This window comes from Budorcas taxicolor, chromosome 19 (assembly GCF_023091745.1).
Source record: "Budorcas taxicolor isolate Tak-1 chromosome 19, Takin1.1, whole genome shotgun sequence".
In the NCBI taxonomy this organism is placed as follows: Eukaryota; Metazoa; Chordata; class Mammalia; order Artiodactyla; family Bovidae; genus Budorcas; species Budorcas taxicolor.
This window is the reverse complement of record NC_068928.1, coordinates 51,517,809-51,539,627: the sequence shown is the minus strand read 5'-3', so window position 1 is coordinate 51,539,627 and position 21,819 is coordinate 51,517,809. Positions and strand designations below refer to the sequence as shown.

Genomic DNA, 21,819 nt, shown 5'->3' with positions numbered 1-21,819 from the left:
GGGCTGTGGCATTCTGTGCACATCGACGACCTCCGGAGGTCCACAGTCATGGTTTCAGACATAACTAAACTGCAGGATGTGGCCATCAGCCAGCTGTTCAAACCAGAAGATCCCGCTAAGGGTGAGTCTGCAGAAAAGGTCCTCGGGGAGGTAGGATGGTGGGAGCGGAAGCCAGGAGGTGTGCACTCTGCTACAAGGACAGGTGCTTAGGCTACTGTCCCGCAGTCCGACACCTGCCCCCTGGCAAGAGCTCGGGACACATTTGCTGAACTGAGTATTGATGAATCCAGGGCACTGTCTGCTGTTTCCAAGGCCAGGAGAAGACAGTATTTCCACAAGGTCTTTTGCAGGTACCTGTGGAACATGTCAGATTCTATTTACCCTGGCTTCCGAATCAGCCATCTGAGCCCAGGATGGAAGCTTGGGTTGCCACTGGTGGACCACGTCCAGTGGGCGAGTGGAGGCTGATCTGTGTGACTGACGGTCTCTCCTTTGGAGCCCCTTCCTGAGGCTGATGCCAGGGAAACCCGGATAGATCCCCAGCATACAACACACACGATGTTGCCAGCGTTCCCCACCACCACTTCTGCCTCTGAACAGTAGCTCCATTGTTTTACTTCTTTGCAGTGGAGGTGGGACGCCGAGCCCAAGAAGATGGTGAGGAGGCGATGGAAACTGAGGCGGTCACATCACAGCAAGTGGCAGAGGTAAAAATGGAGACAGTAAGTCCTGAGATGAACGCCAGCCCAGCCTCCGGACCAGAACATGATATAAATTCTCACTCTTTCCAGCCCTCTAAGCCCTCAGGCTGTGGGCTCCACTTCCTTAGATTTACACCCAGGGGTCGGAGGAGTGGACTCAGCTGGCCAGGGCTCAGCCCAGCACTCCTCTCCCTGCCTCTGTGAGTGCAGGTGGATCACCAGCAGCAGATCTGGCCTTGGCTTTTCCTGGTGTCCCCTGGACAGTTTTGCTCTGTTGCTTGACCACTGATAAGGTCTCCAGGCACATAGGATTGTCTTGTAGTGGATTTTTTTTTTTTGGCCACACGACATGGGTTGCAGGGTCTTATTAATAGTTCCCTGACCAGGGATTGAACCCAGGCCCACGGCAATGAAAGTGCAAAGTCCTAGTCACTGGACCTCCAGGGAATTCCTTCACAGTGGTTCTCAGGGGAACTTGACAAGGGCATGTGGTGGGAGCTTGGGCAGGAGGAAAACTGTGCCCCTGCACCCAGTGCCTGGACCTCATCTCTGCCATCACCTGGCTTTTCTTGACGTGTAAGTAGCAGAAATGGAAGGCTTGATTGTCTGTCGACAGACGCAGATCCTGGACACCACCAGGCTGCTGAAAAGCTGTATTCAGGGTGCCGTGGGCATGCTCAGAGACCAGAATGAGGACTGTCAGCGCAGCGTTCAGAGGGTGTCCATCCTCCTCAGCCTCCTAGACGAAGACAGTGAGTACAGAGGTGTGGGAGCTCCTCTTGTCCACACCCCAACCGAGCTCCTCCATCAGTCCCTGAGTCATTCCCCGCTGTAGCTCTCCATGGCTCCCAGAAGCAGCTGGCTCTCTGGCAATCTATGCGTGCCTCTGGGTTTCTGTAGACTCGGCCTGGCCGAGGGAGATGGGCTTCCCTTCCTGCTGGGATGGGGCCGGGATGCCAGGCCCACTGCTCGATGCCCAGGGATGTGCTGAATGCACGTCTGCTCTGCTTTTCCACAGCCACTTTCTTGCTGGTCGCTAAGATGCGCCTCTACGTCCTTTTAACGAAGCAGGAAGAAAACGCTATCTGCAATGTGAAGGACTGGGTGGTGAGGGAGGCCTCCAATCAGGACGCTTTACAGGAAGCCGGCACATTCAGGTACTGCCAGGAAAGGAAGCCCCGGGGGCGGGGAGGGGCTGGGTGCAGAGCTCTCCAAGCGGAGGGGCTGCTTCCCTCCAAACCTCTGAGAAATTTAGAGCCATCGACTTTTTTTCCCTGAAGAGCACAAGATAATCTGGGTAGTAAGTTGTATGGGGTTTGCTTGACTCTATTCTGTACTTCCGTGTGTTTTAAAGTTTTTCATAGCAAAAAAACAAATAAAACCCAGAACATCTGTTCTTATCAGATGTAAACTTTTACCACCATGTGCATCACCATAAGCATGGTTGCCCTTTTAGGTTGGTAAATTAAAGAGGTGTTAGATATGTAGGGAAGAACGTCTTTTTCCTACACCTCCTGCATGAAGTTATTTGATAACCACGAAAATAAGACCCAAAGTATTCACTTATTGTCCGTGGTCCTTTTTCTACAAACCTTGATGCTGTGCTCAAGACTAGTCCATGCCAACCTGTATGGTTGAGGGAGAGGGTATTGCTCTGCATCCTACGGCAGGCAGTGGAAGATGCCGCCCACCCCATCTGCAAGGTCATCTAAGACCTGGGACTTCACCAATCTGGCCCTCAGTTTCTTTGACTCCAGGAAAACACTTAACTCATCCAGAGGCTTGGATTCAGCAGGGATTTATCTCCACACTGTTGGCAAGAAGGACATGTGGGAACATCTAGGTTGAATTGACCATGTGAGCTTACTGATGCTGGTTTTATAACTGTAGGGCTTTTCTGCTTCTATGTTTTTCTCTAGTTATTTTTCATTTCTTTCCCTGTTGTACCTTCTGAAGGATCAGATTTGGACCTGGAATTATTTTTGTTTCTCTTGATTCCTCTGTATGGATTTTGGATAAATGCTTCTTAAAAATCTATATTTTCTATGTACCCTTGACACCACCCCTTCATTTACTGAACTTCCTACATTTGCTGGACTTCCCAGGTAGCACTAGTGGTAAAGAACGTGCCTGCCAATGCAGGAGACATAAGAGATGTAGGTTCAATCCCTGGGTCGGGAAGATCCCCTGGAGGAGGGCATGGCAATCCACTGCAGTATTCTTGTCTGGAGGATCCCATGGACAGAGGAGCCTGGTGGGCTACAGTCTATAGGGTCACAAAAAGTCATACACAACTGCAGTGACTTAGATAAAGACATGCTTTCTTGTTTAATGTAATGTGAAATGAGTTTACTTTGGTTTCTTTATTATATTCTATTCACAACTGATTTTCTTCAAATGACATACTTTTCAAGTGAATTTGGTCATTCTTTGATTTATTTACAGAGCATAGATGACTTGTTCTGGAAAACAAGTATGTAACAAAATAAAACAATACTACTTGGCCTTTTCAATGAACTAATTCCTGTCTATTAGAGGTAAAATTAAGGACCTTTCAAGTTCTACCTCTAATCATCGTTTCAGTTCAGTTCATTCACTTAGTCATGTCCGACTCTTTGTGACCCCATGTACCACAGCACGCCTGTCCATCACCAACTCCCAAAGTCCACCCAAACCTATGTCCATTGAGTCGGTGATGCCATCCAACTATCTCATCCTCTGTCATCCCCTTCTCCTCCTGCCCTCAATCTTTCCCAGCATCAGGGTCTTTTCAAATGAGTCAGCTTGTCACATCAGGTGGCCAAAGTATTGGAGTTTCAGCTTCAACATCAGTCCTTCTAATGAATATTCAGGAATGGTTTCCTTTAGGATGGACTGATTGGATCTCCTTGCAGTCCAAGGGACTCTCAAGAGTCTTCTCCAACACCACAGTTCAAAAGCATCAATTCTTCGGTGCTCAGCTTTCTTTATAGTCCAACTCCACATCCATACATGACCACTGGAAAAACCATAGCCTTGAGTAGATGGACCTTTGTTGACAAAGTAATGTCTCTGCTTTTGAATATGCTGTCTAGGTTGGTCATAACTTTTCTTCCAAGGAGTAAGAATCTTTTAATTTCATGGCTGCAGTCACCATCTGCAGTGATTTTGGAGCCCCCCAAAATAAAGTCTGACACTGTTTCCACTGTTTCCCCATCTATCTGCCATGAAGTGATGGGACCGAATGCCATGATCTTCGTTTTCTGAATGTTGAGCTTTAAGCCAACTTTTTCACTCTCCTCTTTCACTTTCATCAAGAGGCTTTTTAGTTCCTCTTCACTTTCTGCCATAAGGGTGGTGTCATCTGCATATCTGAGGTTATTGATATTTCTCTTGGCAATCTTGATTCCAGCTTGTGCTTCCTCCAGCCCAGCGTTTCTCACGATGTACTCTGCATGTAAGTTAAATAAGCAGGGTGACAATATACAGCCCTGACGTACTCCTTTACCTATTTGGAACCAGCCTGTTGTTCCATGTCCAGTTCTAACTGTTGCTTCCTGACCTGCCTCTAATCTTAGTTTGATTTAATCTCTTCTAGTACTTAAAAATGATGTAAAAAACATGAAAAACACATCTGTAGTGTGGGAATAGTAGAGCAGATATTTTCTTACTGCCATGAAGGCACAATATGTGAAAAGGATTTGGGCATCCCAGTATGGTCTGTGGTCCTTCTAACCTGAGCGGACTTGTCTCTCCCACTCACAGGCAGACCCTCTGGAAGCGGGTCCAGGGCGCTGTGACTCCCCTCCTGGCGAGCGTGATCTCCTGCGTGGACAGGGACGGCAACCTTGACCTGCTGGTCAACCCACACTGTCCGCCCTGGGCGAGAGATCTTTGGATGTTTATTTTCAATGACGTTAAACTTCTGAACATTCCTCTTGTGACGATTGATACAAGGTAAATAGAAGACTTTCTTTTCTTGGGAAGGGAAATAAACCCATAACGTAGCAGCAAACTTAATAGGCTCTCCCAGACGTTCGATGAAATATTAGTATGGATTTTAGAATCACATTGAAGTTGGCCCTTTTGGTAGCCTCAAGGGCATGACAACAGTAACAAAGTGTTGACACAATTCTGAAAAATTCTTGCTTCGTTCTTGACGTTCTTCATTTCCTTGTGCTCAGAGCACCCTTTGCAGTTAAAATGGTCCACTTTCACCTCATCTGTAGGGGAAGCTGCATGTAAGGAAGCATTTATGTTGCTTTTCCTATTCCTCCTGCCTATGACTGACGGGAACCGCAGAGCCTGTCCCTAGGCCTGATCTTATGTAACTCAAGTTCAGCTGGCCTACCAAAACCTTGCTTGGCTTTTAGGTGGCTCTGATTCTCTGTACAGGTATAGGGCAAGAGTGGGTTCAGACATCACCAGACTGGTTCTGTCCAAGATTTCAACCAGCTTTCCAACTGTGGTTTGTTTTTGTTTTGTCTGTAAAACCCAGTGATGATATAAGATCATCCTTCAGTTCTTTTATAGTATAAAAATGAGCTGTTCAGTAGACCAGGGGGCTGTCTTTGCAGTCCACTACGCCTCCTAGTACTTGAAAATGAAGAGGAATTGGCATCAGAAGTAGATCTCATCTTGCATCTTGAGTGCCATCTCAATAACCACTTAATTCTTAGCCCTTGTTTGGCCTGTTGCAGGTCTAAAGGAGAGATGTCTTACATCGTGGTGCAGAACTACATGAACCTTCCAGAGAAGGCATCCAATAGTGTCCCATTTAGCTGGAGAATCAAGGACTATCTGGAGGAGTTGAGGGTCCATACTCAGTACATCACAGGAAATGCAGGTGAGCCCAGCAATGGTGGGAGGGTATGTGTTCTGCAGGAGGAGACCCTGATACCCTGTCATAGGTCATCATCTCCATTTGAGTCCCCTGGACAACAAGGGCACCAGGATGTCTCTGGCTGAGCCCCTCTCAGCAAGCGCCAGTGACCAGAGTAGTACCTTTGCCCAGAATGAGCCATCATTGTCCTCCCTTGCCAAGTCATCTGGCCACAGGCATTCCAGGAAAACCCCAATGGTCACACACCACTTTTGGGAATGTCATCTTTCATACATGAAGTAGTCTTTTCAAAGTTTATGTATAGCTTTTTTTTTTTAATTATAGTGATCATTTCATAAGATAGGCAGACATCAGATCACTGAAAGTAACATGATACATCAACTATAGTTCAATCTTTAAATAAAAGCCAGATGTCTTTTAAAAAATAGATGTCAAAATACTTGAAGATGAACTTAGATTTCTCGATAAGCTTTCTGTCACTCTCTCTGGACAAACTCAAAGCAATCTCTCTCTTGAGGAGAGAGTATTTCTCTTTTTCATACCCTATCAAAAACTGACCCTACTTTTCTGTGATAGCACATGACTTGGGGGCCAGCACCCCATCCGCTAGAAGGCAGATCTTTTTGGTTGAGCAGCATTTGACCCAACTCCCAGCAGGCAGCCCGCTTGTTCCTGGTTCACTTTGGTCCTGGGTTCCTGAAGCACTTTACAACTTGTGGAAATATTGGTCTATCCCAGATTGTATTCTCTTTAGGGCTAGCTAGGCTTTTCTGGGGGCTTCCCAGGTGGCGCTAGTGGTAAAGATCCCACCTGTCAATGTAGGAGACATAAGAGAAATTGATTCAATCCCTGAGTTGGAAAGACCCCCTGGAGGAGGGCATGGCAACCTACTCCAGTATTCTTGCCTGGAGAATCCCATGGACAGAGGAGCCTTGCAGGCTACAGTCCACAGGGACGCAAAGGTCAGACATGACTGAAGTGACTTCTTAGCACACATGCAGGCTTTTATGACCAGAATAGAGCATTCCTTCTGACTTTGTTACTGTTACTTCACTGGGAAAATATCTGAAGTGTCCAGAAATGAACCTAAAAAGGCGTTTGGTGGGTAAGGGGAGTCACGGTCACCGTCTTCACCCCAGGGGATCTCTCTCCCTCCCCTCCCACCTCCCCCTGCCCCTCCCCGCAGGACTGGCAAAGAAGTTACTAGAACTCTTTCAGAAGACCCCACTGGGCAGTTTTCTTGCTCAGCTCACAGTGGACCAGCGGCAGGAGCTTCTTCAGTGTTATCTGAAAGATTTCCTTCTCTTGACCATGAGAGTGTCCACTTGGGAGCAGTTAAACGTAAGTACTGACTCGGAGTCAGGGCAAGGCTGGCGTAAGTGGACAAAATACCGACATGGAGCTTGCTCCACTGCCGGAGCTGCAATGTCTGTGGAACAGAATGTGGCCCAAGAGGAGAGTGGTGTGAGAAAATGCCACTCACACCTTCAGAACCCTCGAGGCTGGACACTTACCCCACCTCTCAGCACCCCTAAAGCATGGAGATTTTAGTAACAGGAAGAAGACCTCCAATTTCCTGTGATGCTTTCTTTTAAAATGTTTAGTTTTTCTTGAAGAAAACCAGGTAAATATTTAACTGACCACAGCAAGTTAATAACAAGAGTAACTGAAATTTCAATGGAAATAGTGAAGATTTCAAACTTTAGTACATAAAAAAGGAAACTGGCAGATTTGAGAAGGTACAACCAGCATGATTAAGGGTTAATAAAGTGTTCATAGGAATCAATAAGAACATCCTCTAATCTTTAAAAATGAATGAAAGTTATAAGTTGACTATTAACAGAATAATTATACAGATGTCCAGAAAACAGAGGAAAATTCTCAGCCTCACTAGTAAATCAACAGGCATGAACAACTTTTGGCTACCATCATTTTTGTCTGTGTGGCAAAACTGGTTTTTTAAAAATGGCCAGAAGTTCCTCCATTGCCAAAGGTGGTGTGAACAGCGTGGTGGTTCTGTAAACTGTCTGGGTGAATGGAGAACTTCTGAACAAAACCTGAACTGGTTATTTGATCTTGAGAACATTATCAGAGATGTAGACAAATATTTTATTCATAGGAATGTTCTTTTCAGTTCTATTTCTAAAAATGGAAAATTAGAAACAATTTACTTGTCAAAACATAAGGGATGGACCAGTTAAAGTACAGCCATTTGATTGTTATTGTGCAGCCATTAAAAACAATGTTCTTCAGGTGTGCTTGTGATAGAGCAATGCTTGCCAAGTGGAAAAAGATCAGGAATACATTGTGACGCTAATTTGGGGACCACTGGGAGAAGAGGTATGGATCTAGAAATGTCTAGGAGGGATAACACCAAAAAGTAAATGTGAGATACTAGTACTGTGCCTGGTTTTTAATTTTCTTTTTTGTCATTTTTGAATGATTCTCATTTTCCACAAGCAAAATGTAGCTTTTTAAAAAAATACTTTACAAATAATATAATAAAAGCTTGTTTTTCATCCCAGGTTCTGCAGATGGCTCTATGGTCCTGCATCAATCAGCTGAATGCAGGAATGCCGGAGAAAGAGGTCTCCTTACCATTAGTGCACCTCGCCTACCACCGTTTCAGAAACCGGCTACAGAACTTCTCCAGGATCTTGACCATCCACCCTCCAATTCTACTAAGCCTTACAAAAAGCACAGAGAACCACAACTGGGCTAGATGTGAGATGGTATGGCCCCTCTTAGGGATCTTTCATGCCTGTAGCCCGGCTTGGCCTCCTCAAGCGAGTGTGGAGGGAGGGGTGCTCCCACCCCTACCCTGGGAGGGGGAAGCTTATGGGCCTTGTTCCAACTGGGAGACATCTTCACCAGCACACACGTTAGTGTGGCTTCTCAGTTAGAATACATCTAACTCGTGCCTCCTAGATCCCAAGACAATGAAAGAGGAAGCTCCAAACCTGGAACACAAGGAAAACACCCAGGACCTCCGAATTAAGGTTTAGAGCAGCCCAGTGGGGGTCGGGGGACAGACTGCTCAGTCATGGGCCTGTTCTCTGCTCCCCAGAGTCTGGATGTGTTGGCAGGAGTGGCCTGTGCTGAAATGCTGACGGAAAACCTCCTGAAGCCCAGTCCCCAAGCTTGGTTACAGACTGTGAAGAATCTTTCCATGCCACTGGAGCTCCTCTGCTCAGAAGGGTACATGCAGGACTGTGGGATGATGACCAGAACCCTCATCAGAGATATCAGGTGAGACCCAGGAGCCCCAGGCACATCAGAGAGAGAGGGCAGATGTTCCTATTGCTGGAAGTGGGCCTTTCCTCATTCATTCTATAACATCTGTGGAAGCCTACTTAAACGCCAGGCATTGCAATGATCCTAGAAAAACAGGAGAGAACTGAGCATTCAGAGAGTGCACAGAGTGCTGGGGGTGATGCAGAGGTGAGCGGATTATTATGATCCTGCAGGAGAAGGAGCAGCTGCAGAGGACCCCAGCAGGGTGACAGAGAAAGGGCATGCACTCGGGGTAGACTTCCCAGAGGACAAGTCCTGGGCTGGCCTTTAAGGGCGAGGTGGGAGTCACCAGACATGGGCAGAGGCATAGAACTTGAGTTGTCTGAGCTGGGAGTCTGTGGGGAGGAGAAAGACAGAAGTGGGTAGAGGTCAGGGAGAACATCACAAAGGGCTTCTACCTAATTCACTTACCTTCTCACCTGCTCCTTTTTTTCCCCTTTCGTTTTTATTTTTTAAATTATGAAAGTATGATAACACATTTCCAGGAAATTTGGAAGATACAGAACAAAGTTACATATAGTTCCACCATATATTACAATTATTTCTTAAATAGATTAATTAAGATTTTTAGTTGTAGTTTCAATATCAAACTCTCAAAAATTAATAGAATGAATATACAGAAAAGTAAACAAATACAGTAGATCTGAAAAGCACCATGAACCAATTCAATGGAATAAAGTTTTTGTAATTTTCACACCACAGTAGGATACAAATTCTGTTCAAGTTCCCATAGACTGTAAGCTAAGCGACATTAGAACATATCCAAGGTATGAAAGCTTCACGGTCTAAAGGTATTGAAACATGAAAACGGTAAACACCTTTTACTATTGTGATTATATAACTATTATTTATTCACTTAATACCATTGTTATGATTGGTCAACAGAAAATAATAGAGTTCTATATCAGTAAAACTACCATTTAATAGAAAAACCTGTAATACTTTTTAAAATCCAGAGGCATATCAGAATTATCTTGGAATTTTTTGAAAAATACAAATGCCCATGTTTTGCTTTTTTCTCCAGAGTTCCAGATGTGTTTCTAATGATTATCCATGTTTAAAAACAATTGGACTATGTGATGATTTGTTACTTTTCTCTAGTTTGTTTCACTTTTTCTATTTCATATTCAGTGCTCCCGTTTCATTTAGTTTATATTTTCCAATTTCTGTCTTTTGTTTATTGTTCTTTCTTAAGCCTTGATCTAGCATAGTAAAAAAACTTTTGTACATACACAGATACGTATATGTAACTATAAATATAGTATGTATAATTAAAATATGTATTTTAGAGACATGAATTTTTGCTTAGCAAAAAAGTTTATGACATTTTGATTCCCCTTGTTTGACTTAATATGAATAGAATGCTAGATTTCTAATATTTATTCACCATAACATTGATATACTTCCATGTATTTTGGCATCTAATATTCTTGCTTAAAGACTAGAAAGTTTATTATCTTAGTGAGTTAAATTTTTTTGGATGAAGTTTGAAACTTCTAATCCAGTTCTGAGAATATAAAGAAATACCATATTGTAAAAAAAAAAAGGGGGGGGGGGCAAGAAATCAACATGTGATACAGTATTATTAAGTATAGATTTTGTTCAAATTTCTCAAAATTTTAGGTTAGTGTCCATTATTTGTTTTCATATCTTATTTAAGATTCCACATTGTAGTCAGTTGCTTCAGCTGCATACAACAAATTCTGAGAAATTCTCTTTTCACTCTTATTATGTTACAGATATTTTCTAATTTTCCTTGTTATGGCTTCTTATATACATCTACCATTTAAAAGTGGACGTTTAATTTCCAAATACATGGGGTTTTTCAAGTATCCTGGATATTAATTTCTCACTTTGATTTTTCTCATTTAAATCTTTTCTTCTCTGCCATCACCCTCTGTGTTTTCAGTCTTCTGGCTTTACTGAGGCTTTCAGTGGCTAAGTCAAAGATTTCTGTTGAAAAATGTCACATTACAGTTGAAAATACGTGGGTTATTTTCAAATATTTTTTGATATTGATTTCTAACATAATTCCACAGTGATAAGAGAACAGTCTCTCTATGATTTCTCTATAATACTTTAAGATCTGCTCCTTTTCTTAACTATTCAACTCCTGTGCCTTGAAACTACCTCCCTGCACCTCTGCCTTCTGTCTCAGGTGCTTTTTGTCAAAGCTGAGTGAGGGAACCCCTCTCTTGACAGAATCCACTGGAATCGCATTTTCTCCATCTCGCTCTTTGTGGAGCACGTGCTGCTGGAGACAGAGAGTCAAATTCCTGAGCTGCGTGAGCTGGTGACCGACTATGTCTCCTTGCTGAATAAGGTAAGCGCAAAGGTTCTGCCTTGCAGGCAGAGGTCTGCCTCTTTGTAAGAGGAAGCACAACTGAAGCATGACCTAACCTCTATCAGTGAGGTGGTATATTCCCTTTCTGCTCTGACAGTTTTATCTGAATGTAGTAAGGAAAGTGATTTCATCACATAAGCTGCTCTATTTGCGGCATTTAATGGTTTAATTTTTACCCTCTCCTGAGTGGTAAGTCAAGGTATGTCATTTAGGGTTTCTTGCAGGAAAAGGAACTATCAATGCAGCAAATCTGCTTGGGAGGACTGAAGGGTGGGCTCCAACCAGGCCTCCAGTGGCCCTAGAAAGACCAGCAGCCTGGCCCACAGCGGGAGCAGCTTGCCACTGCCATGATCAGGAAGACGGGGGTGTAAGAGAATGCCGCTGGACTTGCGGACTTCCCAACACAGTGCTGTTGGTGGGACCAAGGGCACAGGAAGGCCCATGTCTCTGCCCCTTGACACCCTTTATAAAGTTGGTGCCACACAGGATAATACCCTGCAAAAAAAGTGACTGTCCTTTCAGCATCAGTGGTCTCTCAGGGAAAACAGCCTCTGCCTACTGGGAACCTCACACAAGCACTGCCAGCAGCTTTGCTGTGCAGCCTTTGAAATGTCCTGTTTTAACTAGCATACTTCATGTTCTCAAGATCTGTCCACATTGTAGCAAGTGTCAGAATTGCCTTCCTCTTTAAGGCTGAGGAAGATTCCACTGTATGGAGAGAGCACATTCTGTTTATCCAGCCATTTGTTGATGGATACTTGCGATGTTTCCACCTTTTGGTGAAATGCTGCTATGAACCTGGGTGTAGAAGTATCTATTTGAGTCACTACTTTAATTCTTTTGGATGTGTACTTAAAAGTGGAATTGCTGGATCACGTGGTAATTCCATGTTTGGCATTTTGAGGAATCACCATACTGTTTCCCACAATTGCCACACCATTTTACATTCCCACCAGCAATGACCCAGGGCTCCACCTTCCCACATCCCTACCAATACTTGTTATTTTCCATTTTTAAAATAATAACCCTCCCAATGGGTATGCAGTGGTATCTCATTGTGGTGTTGGGTTTTTTTTATTGGTGTATAATTGCTTTACAATGTTGTTAGTTTCTGCGTACAACAACATGAATCAGCTCAACAGCATCCCTGTTGAGCCTCCCTTCCCCTTATCCTACCCCTCTAGGTCATCACAGAGCACCATCTCAATGTGGTTTGGTTTGTATTTCCCTAGTGACTAGTGATGTGGAGTATTTTTTCATGTGCATATTGCCTGTTTGTATACCTTCTTTGGAAAATGTCGATTCAAGTCCTTTGGCCATTTTTGAATATTTTATTTAACAGATCAAATTTAGCAAGGTATTAAAAACTCATAATTTCCAAGTAAGATTAGTCCTGGAATTCAAGGATAGCTCAAAGTTATAAAACCTATAAATGTCATCAGTTACATAATAAATCAAAAAATACACTACAAATGATTATTTCAAAAGGTACAAAAAAAGCTTTTCATAAAATATATAATTTGGTAAACGGATACTCTTGCCGAATTAGGAATAGAAAGGAAATTTCCTTGAGCAGATAACGTCATGGGCATACATAATATCTATATTATGTTTACAAACACCTATAACAAGCATCATATCTAACCAGAAAATTCCCTAAGCATACCAATTAAACTCACTATCTTATGTCATTAAAGATATGTCTTTCCTAAGAAACAGTGTTTCCACTTCTAAATATATACCCTAGGGAATTTTCCTGTTTCCACTCAGACACATGGAAGAATGTTGGGTCCAGAAATGTTTGTAATTGCAAGAAATTGGGAACATCCTAAATGTTCATTAACAGGAAAATAGATAACCAATGTATTTGTCAACAAGTACCATGCAGTAGTAAACATGAATGATCTGAACCTACTTTTATCAATGAAAAATGGAAATTGCCAAGCTTAGGTATAGTGTGATGTCCCTAATGCAGAGTTGCATGCATGCATGCATGGGTGGAAATCTAGTAGAAGTGGGAATTTAGGAATGTGGTTCCCTGGGCCTGGGAGTAGAAAGGGATATACCTGAAGTTGAAACTACACCTGTAACATTTGGTTATTCAGAAACTGATAAAGCAAATATTCAGAAAATCCCAAGATTACTTAAAGCTTGGTGGATACACAGATGGTCACTATATTATCATTTATAGTTTGAAATATAATGAAAAGAGGGGGTATACCTTTAAAAAAAAAAAAGGAAGAAGGGGAAAATCTAAAGCTGAGAATATTGGTCTTCTCCCCAAAACAGCATAGTCACAATGGGCATTCAAAGTTAAAGAAACTGCTAAATAAAATTTTAAAAATCCTTGCACTACAGACAGCAGAGCCTTAACTGTCTAGCTCCACCAGCGGCAGAGGGCATGCCATGTCTTGTTGCCTGGCTGACCTCTGCTCTCCCTCACTGCCCCCCGCCCTCCTGCCAATGCCCTTCTCCTTTAGTGCCTGCTAGAGAACTCTGACATGAAGACCCACAGGCCTTTCATGGCGGTGATGACTACTCTTCGTAAATGTAAAGACCAGGTCAGCGAGAGTTTCACCAGGTGAGATTTGGGGTTAGGGATCCGCAAGATTGAGAATTCGGAAGCTTTGTTTCTTCTCGCTTCTCATGTCCCACTCCCCTGCTTTAAAACTGGCCACCCTTCTTGGCTTCTAGGTTTGGGGTTCAGCCATGCCCCATCTGCCTGGGAGATGCACAGGATCCTGTCTGCCTGCCCTGTGACCATGTATTCTGCCTGCGCTGCATTAAAGTTAACCTCACCCAAGGGCATATGGGATGCCCCTTGTGTTTAACCGACTTACCAGACAGATACTCTCCAACTGTTTCCCAGGAGCACAGGTAAAATAGCCTTTCTCTTGAGAAAGCTTTCTCCTTTTTCTTCCTTTTTTGCAAGTACAGTATTCAAAAATATAACTATTGGGCTTCCCTGGTGGCTCAGTGGTAAAGAATCCACCTGCTAATGCTGGAGACATGGGTTTGGTCCCTGATCTGAGAAGATCCCACATATGGTGGAGCAAATAAGCCTGTGCACCAGTTATTGAGCCTGTGTTCTAGAGCCTTTGAGCCCCAACTATTGAGCCCACGTACCGCAACTACTGAAGCCCAGGCACCCTAGAGTCTTTGCTCCACAACTAGAGAAGCTACCGTAATGAGAAGCCTGAGCACAGCAACTAGAGAGTAGACCCTGCTTAGCACAACTAGAGGAAAAACCTGCACAGCGATGAAGACCCAGCACTGCCAAAAATAAATAAAATTATTTTTAAAATATACTGTTGACCTTAGAAAGCCTCATAGCAGAGAAGTGTCCTAACAAAGACAACTATTTATGTACTTTTATAAACACCTAGTGGCTGAAAATTATCCTTTCCCCAAGACATGCATGTGTACAGAAGAAGGAGATTGAAAAATTAGAGGAAAAAACCCAGAAACTTGTAAACTAATTAAAGCCTTCACGAGTACCCAAAGAATTTAGATGCAACTGACTTATCCTCTTGATGTGTAAATGCCATCCGTGTTCTATGATTTGAGGCTAAAGCCAGCTCTTGTCTGATTAAGTGCCTTTAGGGCACTGATTAAAATAGCCCAAGAGGTTGGTTTTCTTCCCTTCTCATGCCTTCTAAAAATGGGGCACAAGACAAGTCCAGTAGATGGGAGCTTTGAGAAACTCTTGGGATATAAAGGCTATTACTAGATGGTCCAAATGATCAAAGTCTTTCTCAAAAGAGCCATGTGTACGTACTATCTGTTGCAGTTTTTGGAGACTGATTCTAATCAATATAAGGAGATACTTGCATCTTTTAATTTAAAAAAAAAAAAAAGCTATCCAAATCCCAGAGCACTCTGTAGGGAGGGATTCTGGAACACAGTTTATCAGACTTTTAACCATGGTTTTTAACCATTCCCAAGGGAGGTCATTGAGAAACATGCCCGCTTCCGGCAGATGTGCAATAGTTTCTTCGTGGACCTGGTTACTACCATGTGCTTCAAAGACAATTCTCCACCTCAGAAGGAAGTGGTCAAAGACCTGCTATCCTTACTCTTTGTAGAGAAGGAGCTCCTTCGAGAGGCTCCCCAACGTGAGTGGAGTTACAAATTCAGTTCTTCATCTCACTTTTTATGTCTGATGTGAACAGTGATCTACCTTTCTCCTGCTGGTTTTAGGACGCCGTGAACACACAAAATCTCTTTCTCCTTTTGATGATGTCGTGGATAAGACCCCCGTGATCCGCTCAGTGGTACTGAAACTGCTTTTAAAATACAGGTGAGCACCATGAACATGGAGTTGCCTCGGAAACACCTTGACTTCTTTTTTTTTTTTCTCCTCTTTTTTCTTTGCCACAAAGCATTCTTTGCAGAACTGGTAGCTAGCTCACTATCTGGGAAAGCTTCTTTAGCAAGAGACGCCCTGGTTCCTTTATCTGTATGCGTTGTATCCTTGGCATATCACATGCTGGCCGTGAGTTCAGTATGGCCATAAGTACGTGTTTAGGAAGAAGACAGATTTGGGAGAAGGGGCCAGAGCGCTGTGAGACATGTGGGTGCAGGAAGTCGGGAGTCCGGAATCTGCAGGTCTCATCTCAGTTCCACAGCTACAAAGTTTTGTGGGTTTTTGGACTGTGACTTAGAATCTCCACTCAACCTCCTTGCTCTTGATGTTGTCTAAGTTTTGCTTCTGCTCTTAAGGTTCTCTGATTCTATAAATGAACAGGGAAGCCCATATGGCGCCTCAGCTCAATAGGCTTGTTGAATTATGTTATTTTTAAAAATTCTTAGAAAGCTGATCTGTATTTGGAAGATTTCTTTTGAAATATACTCTGTTTCTCAACCTGTGCCCTAACTTGAGAGAGTTCACCTTGAGGTGATGGCAAAATCAAGATGCTATAAGAAAAGTTCCAACAAACACAACTACTTCTAACTTTAATGTCCAAAATCTTTAAGATAGAGATTAGATTTATGTTTAAAACAGGGATCCACTGCAGCCTTGTCTACAGACATTTTATTTTGGTGACTGCCCCCCACCACACACTATTTATGAAATAGTCTTTTCAAACAGGATTTTCAAATAAAATACTCTTAAAATACATTGCTTTCTATACCCAAAAATGGCTCTTAGGGCATATAGACAGACACAGTTGCCTTGAGATATGAAAAGAGCCTCTTGCTATTCTGTGATTTTCATTAATTTTGGGAAATGTGTGAAATCTGTATTCATGTGAATCTCCTTGCTTAGAGAAAAGGAAAAGTGTCATTGACATGTATATCTCTTGACATAAAGTATAGACACATTAATATGAGTATAAACTACACTCAAAGGTAAATGCTTTGTTCTGGAATATTTAGAGTTAAATTTACAGAACTGATTTTGAAATAAAAATCTTGAGACATAAACGCAGTTTAAAAATATGAATGGTCATTCCCTGGGTTGAAAACTACTTGCTTCTGTCATTGCTTTTTGTGGTTCATGTGCTTTTGTATGTTAAGAATGAATCAGACTGGACTTACATTCTTTATGGAAATGTAGGCACCTGCTGTCTGGGCAGACCCGTGCATGGGACAGTGTTGACCAGACTGCAAAGAACACTAAGATGGCATGTGACTTTTTCGACTTGTTGGTGTTTGCACTGATGTTACTAAAGTGATGAGAGATAAAGCTGCTAGCATCTTAGCATGAGAAAGACCCTGGTAGTGGCCATTATTTCTGTCCCCACCGTGCACATGTAATTTTTTAAAATGCCAGTTTCATGTAATGTCCTTGATGAAGCTATAAAAATTATTAATTCTACTAAATCCCCGCTCTTAAGGATATGACTGTTAATGTTGTATTATAATGAGAGGTACACACAAAGCCTCCAGCAGCACATCAAGGTACAAGGTTGTCTCAAGGAAAACCACTCCTGCAGTTTTTGAGTTACATCCTGATCTGGCTGCTCTTTTTGTGAAATACCACTTTTACTTGAAAGAATGACTGACAAATGACACTCAAACCTGGGCGTTTTCTTGAAAAAAAGTGAGGTGAGCCTGTCACAAACTGAGGGTTTAGTTGCTGATTATAAAATTCAAGTTTATAAGCAGACATTTAAAGGTTTGGAGGAATTCCCTGGCGTTCTAGTGGTTAGGACTGCACGCTTTCATTGCCGAAGATCCAGGTTCAGTCCCTGGTCAGGTAATTAAGATCCTTCAAGTCTCAGCATGGCTAAATTAAAAAACAAAATAAAATGTTGGAAAACTTGTATTCTCCACTGTGAGCCTGTCAGCTTTCTAATATGTACAAACTTTTTGATAACATGGGTGGTGATATTAATGAATGTGAGATTTTATAAAATATAGAATAAAAATGTCAACATTTGCAAACTATGCACAGCTCAGCGAACCAGTATTTATGAAGTAACTGATTCTTGATGTCACAGAATTGTGCATTGATCAAAAAGAAATCTGTCTAATGTGCAAGGCAGATCATTTGATTTTAATGTAATTAACTATGAAAAATGCATTGATAAGGTTTCAGATTGCACATTGAAACTAATCTTTAGAAATTATCATCTATCATTTTTGGTGTAGTATCAAAAGAGAGTATCCATATTTACCTGAAAAGACTACTAAAATATTTCTCCCTTTTCCAACTACATAATGTGTGAGACCAGATTTTCCTCATATAATATAGTGAAACCAACTAGAAGCAGAAGCAGATTTGAGAATCCAGTGAACTTCTGTTAAGCTAGGCATTAAAAAGATTTATAGGATTGAAAAACAATGCCCTTCTTACTAATGAAATTTTGTTTTGGAAAAGATTTTTTAAAATATTATTTATGTTAATATGTGATTAGTATAGTTATTTTAAATGATGAATATTGATATATATTTTCAATATATATATTTTCAAAATATATATATTTTCTTAGTTTTAATTTCTATTATTGTAAATATCAAAAGATATAACCAATAGAAGCAAAAGCTCTTTGTGGTTCTCATTAATTTTTAAGTCTGTTAAGGAGTCCTGGAGCCAAAAATTTGAGAACAGCTGATATAAAATTGTTATTATATAGTCACTATGTCATGTCTGACTCTTTTGCAACCCCATGGACTAAAGCCTGCCAGGCTTCTCTGTCCATGGGATTCTCCAGGCAAAAATACTGGAGTGGGTTGCCATTTCTTCCTCCAGGGGATCTTCCTGACCCAGGGAACAAACCCGAGTCTCCTGCATTAGCAGGCAGATTCTTTACCACTGAACCACCTGGGAAGCCCATCTGAAATATGGAATTTTATATTCCTCCAAGTTGGTGCTAAAATATTCTTCATAAAATCATGTTATAAACTATATAAACACATCCATGTACATGAGAAAGTGGAAGTGTTAGTTGCTCAGTAGTGTCCGACACTTTGTGACCCCATGGACTGTAGTCTGCCAGGCTCCTCTGTCCATGGAATTCTCCAGGCAAGAATACTGGAGTGAGTTGCCATTCTGTTCTCCAGGGGATCTTCCCAGCTGTGTACGTGTGTATATGTATAATTATACAGGAAGCAGGAAATGAATAATAGGCAGATAGATACTTCATACCTTTGTTTTGACAAAATGGGTTTCCAGACCTTAGCTAACCAGGTATATATAATATTTCTCCTTTCCTAGCTTCTGTGATGTGAAAGAATATATTCAGACTTATTTGTCCAAGTTAGAAAAGAAACCATTCCTGGCTGAAGATAAAACCGAACTGTACATGCTCTTTAGCAACTGCCTGGAGGTAAGCTGACTATCACCTCACTACATTTCTTTTGCAGGCTCTCAGAACCACATGGTTTATGCAATGGAATACTGTTTTTCTGAAGATTTATGGAATATAATTTATGTGGTGACATTACAGATGCTGTACTCCATTTAGGGGGAAAAATATTTCAGAAACATTACTTCTGTCCTCAGAAATTGCCTATATTGGCATTATGAGCATGTGCATGAGGGGGAAAAAGGCATTGAAGAATATGCCTCCAAAGTTCATGATGCCTCTCTGCAGGTGCTGAGGTTGTGAATACTTCTAATTTTTATTCTCTTCATATTGTTGTTTCTTCCAAAAATCTTACAATGCATATGAAAATTTAAATTAGGTTAAAAAAATTTTTTTTTCATTATATCTTTTATTCTTTTCCCTCCTTCTGGTCCCTAAAATAAAAAATAAAAAGAACTGTTAGTTTTTCATGATTCAAAAAATATCCACTCAAACCCACAACACTGTTCTTTATCCTTATTACATTGTCCATGACCACACTGGTGAAATTTCAAAGATGGGGTCTTGTAAATAAAAAAGAATAATATCCTTTCTTTCTGGTTCTATGTTCCCTAGGATTCAATACATGAGAAGAATAATGCTTTCTTCATAAGGGATGAATTGAAGTACCTGCAAGAGGAAGGCCAATTCCTTACAACATACCCCCGAGTGGGATACAGCCGATGGCCTGCTGGTGAGGCCTCAGTGGAACACCTGCAGGAGATGGCCCGCATCCGCCTCTGTCTTGACAAGGCATCTGAGATCCTCGCCGAGCTTCAGGACGGCTCAGGCAGGTCTTCTTCCCAACCTTTCTTGACCACAGGCTGGGAGCCCCCATGATTTAGAAATTCAGGAAGTGTGGGAAGCTGGTTCTCAGAATAATACTGGTTTGTACCATGGCCCCTTTCTTCTAGATTAGTTCTCTCAGTGTGAATTCCCAAAGGGTAGGCACAGAGCTTTTACTAGCCTCTGTTCCAGACAGTTAACTAACAAGTACCCTCAGCCATCAATTGGCCTTTCTCATTGGCTCTGCAGAGATGGCGGAGGAGAAGCGTCGCTACCTGAAGCAGGTGGAGCGCTTCTGTGCCCGGGTCCAGAATGACTGGTACCGAGTGTACCTGGTGAGGAAGCTCACCAGCCAGCAGGGGATGGAGTTTGTGCAGAGCCTCTCCAAAGAGGGCCATCCGGCCCACTGGGTGTTTCCTAAGGAAGTCATCGCACAGCAGGTGAGAAGGGCAGTCCGGCAGCCCCAGTGCTGTCTCAGCTCCCCTGTCCCATCCACCCCTGGAAGCGGGCTGCTGCTCCTCCATTCCTCCCTGACCTTCTCCCACATCCATCCCAGAAAATGCTTGCATCTGGTGTGGTCTGGTCCTCTGTCTCTGGGTTTCAATTGACCCAGCTTGTTATCGAGGTTATCTGCCTAGAGGAAAGGTGTGTCTATGTGTGTTTCTGGTTTGTTATCTATCTGCAAAGCATATGTAGGCATCACTTCTGATTGAGTTCAACACAGGAAAAGCAAAAGAATGATTCTGTGGCTTCGGCTTTTAGCAAATTAAAAGTCATTCATCCTGTAAAATAAGCCCTTTTTATCCTCAGCAGGCAAGACAGGAAAGGACTAAGGATGACAGAGTTGCAGTCATTTTGGCTTCAGGACTGCTCAGTTGTCCTTTCCTAGTGGAGAAGGAAATGGCAGCCCACTCCAGTGTTCTTGCCTGGAGAATCCCAGGGACAGGGGAGCCTGGTGGGCTTCCGTCTATGGGGTCGCACAGAGTCGGACACGACTGAAGCCACTTAGCAGCAGCAGCAGCAGTGCCAGAAATGAATGAATTTTTATTGTACTGGGGTTACAAAACTGGCATTAAAAATCCTGGCTTTTTTTCCCTCCCAACCGGAACTTAGGCCTGACATGTCAGTCCTTTGGTGCTCTCCTCTGAGTGCAGAGGGAAAGCAGCTACAGTATCACCTCCCTTAGATTTCTGCCCACTCTTCATCCAGAGAGGAGGAGGTGCCTCTCAAACAGCAGTGAGCTGTTGTGCCTCAGTTTGTCTCAGAAACCTGGTTCAACTGCCCTTAAACCTTCAGTGATTGCCTGGTTCCTTTACCTATCAAGAAGGTTCTTTGCTCAATATTTCCCACATTGTACCCACCGTGGTTAACCCCTGTGTTCTTGGAGTTGCAGAGGGATCATCCAGGCCAGATGGACCGGTATCTGGTGCATGGGAATGACTACAAGGCTGTCCGGGATGCAGTGGCCAAAGCCATTCTGGAATCCAAGCCCCTGGCTGTTGAGACTGCTCTGGAGGTAGGCCAGGCTGGCGGCTGCTCTGTGTACACAGTGTCCCCTCACAGCCCAAGTCTTTTCTTGTTAGGGTCAAATGAGGCAATGGAAGAAGCTCCACAGGGTGACAGGCTGCCTTGGAAGTCCTATGTCCATGGCCTCGTGAGCTCGCCTGGCAACAGGCGAGTGGCAGTGGTTAATTGGGTTGCTGGGTTTGTGAGAGCCAACCAGCAGCTCCTTTCTGATTCATTTAGGTCCATTATCTTCTTTGAGACCCTCCTGAAAAGCCGCTTCCTCCAGGATTCCTCTGCTCTGAGATGCGATGGCACGGGAAGCCAAACCTCATAATTCCCGTAGAGACATATGCACGTGTTTATTTTAATAGATGCAGGCTTTTAAAAATACAGTCTTTAAATTGTTAGGTTTTTATTTCCTTTCTGAGTCCTTATTTACCTTGGTGCTTTGCTGGAAAAAGAGGAAATAAATATCTTAGTTCAGCAAAAGTTCCCAAAAGGGACCAGGGAATTAGTCAGAAAGAGAACAGATAGTGATCTCTTTTACTTCTGCTGTAAGCTATTTAATAAATA

At 42.7% G+C, this 21,819-nt stretch overlaps 1 protein-coding gene across 1 annotated transcript in view; it reads left to right on the top strand.

Annotated features, from left to right (window-relative positions):
• Nucleotides 1-21,819, top strand: part of LOC128065403 (E3 ubiquitin-protein ligase RNF213-like) — a 118,221-nt gene that overhangs the window by 77,698 nt on the left and 18,704 nt on the right. The window contains exons 33-50 of the mRNA XM_052658592.1: nucleotides 2-121; nucleotides 628-722; nucleotides 1,318-1,453; nucleotides 1,720-1,858; nucleotides 4,446-4,637; nucleotides 5,381-5,526; nucleotides 6,710-6,864; nucleotides 8,049-8,255; nucleotides 8,591-8,772; nucleotides 11,020-11,140; nucleotides 13,642-13,742; nucleotides 13,856-14,038; nucleotides 15,107-15,276; nucleotides 15,362-15,461; nucleotides 18,825-18,936; nucleotides 19,531-19,744; nucleotides 19,990-20,180; nucleotides 21,134-21,256. Coding sequence (XP_052514552.1) covers nucleotides 2-121; nucleotides 628-722; nucleotides 1,318-1,453; nucleotides 1,720-1,858; nucleotides 4,446-4,637; nucleotides 5,381-5,526; nucleotides 6,710-6,864; nucleotides 8,049-8,255; nucleotides 8,591-8,772; nucleotides 11,020-11,140; nucleotides 13,642-13,742; nucleotides 13,856-14,038; nucleotides 15,107-15,276; nucleotides 15,362-15,461; nucleotides 18,825-18,936; nucleotides 19,531-19,744; nucleotides 19,990-20,180; nucleotides 21,134-21,256 — 2,687 coding nt within the window. The remainder of the gene's footprint in view (nucleotide 1; nucleotides 122-627; nucleotides 723-1,317; nucleotides 1,454-1,719; nucleotides 1,859-4,445; nucleotides 4,638-5,380; nucleotides 5,527-6,709; nucleotides 6,865-8,048; nucleotides 8,256-8,590; nucleotides 8,773-11,019; nucleotides 11,141-13,641; nucleotides 13,743-13,855; nucleotides 14,039-15,106; nucleotides 15,277-15,361; nucleotides 15,462-18,824; nucleotides 18,937-19,530; nucleotides 19,745-19,989; nucleotides 20,181-21,133; nucleotides 21,257-21,819) is intronic.